The 5,858-nt window shown below is 50.1% G+C and overlaps 1 protein-coding gene across 1 annotated transcript in view; it reads left to right on the forward strand.

The window, feature by feature from the left end:
* Positions 1–2,144: 2,144 nt before the first annotated feature.
* The window catches only part of LOC112620261 (vitamin K epoxide reductase complex subunit 1-like protein 1), an 83,553-nt gene continuing 79,839 nt past the window's right edge, over positions 2,145–5,858 (forward strand). Inside the window, exon 1 of the mRNA XM_025378579.1 lies at positions 2,145–2,604. Within this exon, the coding sequence (XP_025234364.1) occupies positions 2,411–2,604 (194 nt within the window). The 5' untranslated portion in view covers positions 2,145–2,410. The remainder of the gene's footprint in view (positions 2,605–5,858) is intronic.

Raw genomic sequence — 5,858 nt, forward strand, 5'->3', positions numbered from 1 at the left:
CTTTTGCAGAGACCAGGGCTCCATATGTTGCTCAGGATGGTCTTGAACTGCCAGCCTCAAGCAATCCTCCTGCCTCAGCCTCTCAAAGTGTTGTGAGCCACCCCACCCAGGCAGAGTGAGGATGTTTTTGAGGACTGTGGTAGATAGCTTCCTCATATTCATGTCCTGTGTAATCCTCTCCCTTTGAGCATGGGTTGGATTAGGGACTATTTTCTTTTTCTTTCTTTTTTTCTTTTTTTGAGATGGAGTTTCTCCTTGTAAGCCAAGTGGAGTGCAATGGTGTGAGCTCAGCTCACTGCAACCTCCACCTCCCAGGTTCAAGCGATTCTCATGTCTCAGCTTCCCAAGTAGCTGGGATTACAGGCATGTGCCACCATGTCCGGCTAATTTTTGTATTTTTAGTAGAGATGGGGTTTCACCATGTTGGTCAGCTGGTCTTGAACTCCTGACCTTAGGTGCTCTACCCACTTTGGCCTCCCAAAATTCTGGGATTACAGGTGTGAGCCACCGCGCCTGGCTGGACCTAGGGACTATTTTCTAAGTAGCAATAGACTACGTAAAAGTGATGGGATGTCACTTCTGGGATTAGTTTTCAAAAAAGGACTGTGATCTCACTCTCATTTTCTTTTTCTGTCTCTTCCTCTTTCCCCTCCCTCTCCCTGGGGTAAGCCTGCCGCTTCTCAACAAGAGGTGCAAGTGGACAGGAAATGATGTCTCTAGCCAACAGCCAGAGAGGACCTGAGGCCTGCCAGCAGCCGTGGAAGTGAGTTTGAAAGAGGAATCTGAAGCCCTGGGAGAGCTGCAGCCCTGGCTGACAGCTTGATTGTATCCTCGTGAGAGCCTGAGCCAGAGGACACAGCTGACCTCACCCAGATTCCTAGCCCATGGAAACTGTGAGGAAAAAAATAATTTATTGTTTCTTAAGCTGTTAAATTTGGGGTGATTTTTACCCAACAATAGATAAAGAATACAAAGATATTGCTTATTACTCAAAATCACTATATAATGCCCCTGAAAAATTGAAAGCTGCAACCAGGGAAACTGAAAATCTCCAAGAATACTGTGTTTCTTCTTAAAGACAGTGAGAAAAGTACATACATCTGTTTTCCTTTTAGTTTTGGCCACTGGGAAGCTCAGAGCCAAATTTATGATGCAATTTTAATAACTGTGTAAGCCCCTATGGCCTGCTTATCTGTGTTCTTGTTCCTGGCCTTTCATTTTATTCTGACTTTTCTTTTTCTTCGTCCTGATTGCATTAGCTCATCTTTATATTGTTCTATATTATATGACTTATGGTAAGCCACCTCAAATTCAGCTTACAGAGAAGCAAGGCAATCGTAAATTTTTTTTTTTTTTTTTGAAAGTCTCACTGTATCGCCCAGGCTGGAGTGCAGTGGAACGATTTCCGCTCACTGCAACCTCTGCCTCCCGGGTTCAAGCGATTCTCCTGCCTCAGCCTCGCCAGTAGCTGGGATTACACGCGCCCACCACTACACACGGCTAATTTTGTTGTTGTTGTGTTTTGTATTTTTTGTAGACACGGGGTTTCACCATGTAGGCCAGACTGGTCTCGAACTCCTGACCTCAGGTGATCCACCTGCCTCGGCCTCTCAAAGTGTTGGGATTACGGGTGTTAGCCAACGTACCCGGTCCATAAATCATTTTTTAAAAAATAGTTTTTAAATTTAAAACATAGTTTTGCACATTAAAAAAAAAGTTTTGTACAGGTCGAACACAGAATCCCACAGAGGTGGTGGTGGGAAGATTAGCTCATAGGAGTGTGGCTCTGGAGCTCCAAGCATTGGCCAGGGTTGATTTAGATTGGGTCAGAAATATCAAGTGATAACGACGAAAAAGGGGAAAAGGATGGCAATTGATTGCCATCCTCAGGAGGGGCCCACGGCTCGCCCAGTCACCCACAGTGGCATCCTTGCAATGTGCTCCTTACACTGCTCCTCTAAGTCCCTCCCTCGCGGACCTGCTCGGCCCCGCCCCTCCCCTGCCCCGCCCCTCTCCTCCCCTGCCCCGCCCCTCTCCTCCCCTGCCCCGCCCCTCTCTGCCCCGGGCTCCACCCCTCGCTCCCGCCGCCCCGCGCCGCGCCGCGCCGCCTCAGCCTCCGCGGGCCGATCCGGCCTCCCCGGCGGTTGCGCACTCCACCCCCTCCCTCCACGCCCGCGCGCGCCTTCCCCGCCCCGTCCGCCTCACTCCTTTCGGGGCGGTTGGGCCGCGCTCCTGTGGGGGCGGGGCCCGGAGCAGGCGACCGAGCCAATGGGGCGCGGCGGCGGCGGCGGTGGTGGCGGCGGCGGCGGAGGCGGTGGCGGCAGCGGCGGCGGCTGGGTCGGGCCCCGACGGGCGGCGGCGGCTGAGGTGGAGGCGGAGGGAGGAGGTGGCGGCGGCGGCGGGGGGGAAGATGGCGGCGCCCGTCCTGCTGAGAGTGTCAGTGCCGCGGTGGGAGCGGGTGGCCCGGTATGCAGTGTGCGCTGCCGGGATTCTGCTTTCCATCTACGCCTACCACGTGGAGCGGGAGAAGGAGCGGGACCCCGAGCACCGGGCCCTCTGCGACCTGGGGCCCTGGGTGAAGTGCTCCGCCGCCCTTGCCTCCAGGTAACCGGCTTGGGGGAGTGGGCCGGGAGCGGCTGAGCGGGGCGAGGGCGGAGTCTGGGGGTGGGGAGCGCGCGGCGGGAGCTCAGGCCTGGGGGCGGCGGGGACCGGGCCTTGAGGGGACGGACGGGGTCGGGGCCGGGCGAGGGGCGGCTGCAGGGCGCTCCTGCCCGGGGGGCGGCCTCAGCCAAGGCCGCGGGGAGGAGGTGGCGGGGCCGCGAGGCAGCCGGGAGGGATGAGGTGGCAGAGTGCAGCCGGGAGGCCGGGGCGGACGCGGAGAGGTCGGGCGGGCTGGGGCCGGGCTGGGCAGGAGCGCGAGGGGGCTGCGGAGGGTGGGTCCAGGCCGGCTTGACAGGTTTCCTGGTTCTCGGGAGGCGGGCCGGGGGTGTGGGACCCTGTCCGCCGCACCCGCAAGACCAGCGGCCACCTCTTGTTCCCCCGATCGCTGCAGCCGAGGCTTTGGGGCCGGCGCGGAGACAGGGGGGTTGCGTTTCCCACTGTCTTCCTGGTGCTAGGACAGGTGTTTCCGTGGTCAGGCCTCTTTGTACTCCAGCGCTAGTGAGAATTTGCAGACTTATTGGGACGGTGACATTTGCTGGCAAACACGAATTTGGCCCTACTCTGGAAGAAGATACCAGCACTTAACATATCTGATTTCTTGGATTCTCCCTCGTATATTTCAGTGTGCAAGGAGGGGAAAATGGTCTGAGTTTGGGTCTAGTTCAAGCTTCATTGGAGTAAAGGGCAAGTATGTTATGTGTATGGTGGTGTTTTAGGCACTGGGATGACTTTTAAACGTTGTTGCCTATTAGTATAATAGGATACCCACAACAGATTAAAAACACACCCTTTGCTAAACTGGAGCGATTGGTTTGTGTTACTAATCATTTTAGTTTTTTTTTTTTAATGTTGTAATTGGTTTGTCTGTTACGTTTTATTTTAATGCATTAAATTTTCCTAGGCTAGTTACTTTGAAAAAGGGGGGAATTTACATTTTAAAAGTGGCTGCTGTTTTTTTTGTTGTTTTTTTAAATGGGGCGATTAAAAAAATAACAAGTCGAAGGAATGATTTCAAAATGTATAGGTTACGATTTTAATAGAGACTATGTCTGATATTTAGATGTTTGTTAACAGTAGTCACATTTGAGCGATTTCTTCCCCTCCTTTTGATTGGTAAATTGGTATGTATCAGAAATGTGTAGCTCACTAGTTTATTTCAACTCACATATTGTTAATTATATGAACAAGGTAGCATTGGAGTTTGTCTTGTTATTGATTACAAAATTCAGGGAGCTGATCTTTCCACTTAGCCTTTTTCATGGACCAGATACTCTGTCTCATTTGCTCTTAAACCAAAATCCTGTCGCTTTTTAGAGGAGAAATAATTGTCATAGGGCCAAATGAAACATTTTAAAAATGCATTTCAAATGTAGGTATCAGTTTACAGGGGAAGATACGTAGATGTGACAAAAAGCTCACATTTGTTGTTGGTTATTCAGAACAAAGTTAATAGGCTGATTAGACTCCCAGATACCCTTTGAAAACCACTGAGTGTCTTTTATGCAAACATTGTTATGTTATTTCCACTTTCAGAAAGGACTTTTAAACTTACAAGTACCTTCCACCCAAAGTTAGTTGAATGAATAAATATTTAAGGAAAACATTATGCAGCAGCACATTTCAAGTATTTAAGAAACAAGAACTAAAAATAACTTTTGATCCTAGTTTAATATGGAATTTAAGCAGAATTATTACCAATTTTAGATTTGTTTTCGAAACAAGTAGTCTGTAATAAATGGACCTTTTAACATTGGAGCATGGAAAGAGTACTTACTGTATGCTTAAGTTCCTTTTTTTTTTTTTTTTTGAGACGGAGTCTTGTTCTTGTCGCCCAGACTGGAGTGCAATGGCATGATCTCGGCTCACTGCAACCTCCGCATCCCAGGTTCAAGTGATTCTCCTGCCTCGGCCTCCTGAGTAGCTGGGATTAGAGACACCTGCCTTCATGCCCGGCTAATTTTTGTATTTTTAGTAGAGATGGGGTTTCACCATATTGGCCAGGCTGGTCTCGAACTCCGGACCTCAGGTAATCCAACCCACCTCTGCCTCCCAAAGTGCTGGGAATCAAGCGTGAGCCACCGCGCCTGGCCTGCTTAAGTGCTTAAAATTGACTTTTCTTGGCTGGGTGCAGTGGCTCATGCCTGTAATCCCAGCACTTTGGGAAGCCAGCACTGTGGAAGGCTGAGGCATGGTGGGTCACGCCTGTAATCCCAGCACTTTGGGAGGCCGAGGCAGGTGGATCATGAGGTCAGGAGTTCTAGACCAGCCTGGCCAACATGGTGAAACCTCGTCTGTACTTTCGTGTCCTTACTTTTTCCCATTTTCCCATAAATCGGTGAAAACTGCTGCAAACCTGCATCTGCCTGCCAGCTAACATTAAGTTAGCACTCTCTGCCCCCTTGGTTTGGTACACTGAGCTCAAATCTAAGGGATCTGGGTGGGCTTCCACTTCTCCCAGTTCTTAGACTTGTGACTTTGTCTTCATGGTGCTTCAGTTTCTTATGTTAAATAGGGATTTTAACACCTACTTAGGGCCCGGTGCAGTGGCTCACACCTGTAATCCCAGCACTTTGGGAGGCTGACACCTGGCAGATCTGTTGAGCTCAGGAGTTTCATACCAGTCTGGGCAACAGGGCGAAACCCAGTCTTTACGAAAAATACAAACATTAACCGGACATGGTGGCACATGCCTGTATTTCCAGCTTCTTGGGAGGCTGAAGTGTGAGGATCACTTGAGCCTGAGAGAGAGAGGCTGAGGTCCGCAGTGAGCCATGATGGTGCCACTGCACTCCACCGTGGGTGGTAGAGAGAGACTCTGTCTCAAAAAAAGAAAAAATAAACAAAAAAACCTACTTTGCCAGGTTAGTGTTATGATGAAAAGTGATACGTGTATGTTCCTGAAATAAAGCCTGTCCTCAGTTATAGCTGTTACCATTGATTGGAGATGTTCTTTTTTTTTCAGTGTTTGATAATAAATGCCTTTAGTTTCTTGTATATACTCATATGTTTAAACATTAATTGTTTTTTTTTTTTTTTTTTTTTGAGACGGAGTCTCGCTCTGTCGCCCAGACTGGAGTGCAGTGGCCGGATCTCAGCTCACTGCAAGCTCCGCCTCCCGGGTTTACGCTATTCTCCTGCCTCAGCCTCCCGAGTAGCTGGGACTACAGGCGCCAGCCACCTCGCCCGTCTAGTTTTTT

This window comes from Theropithecus gelada, chromosome 3 (assembly GCF_003255815.1).
Source record: "Theropithecus gelada isolate Dixy chromosome 3, Tgel_1.0, whole genome shotgun sequence".
Classification (NCBI taxonomy): Eukaryota; Metazoa; Chordata; class Mammalia; order Primates; family Cercopithecidae; genus Theropithecus; species Theropithecus gelada.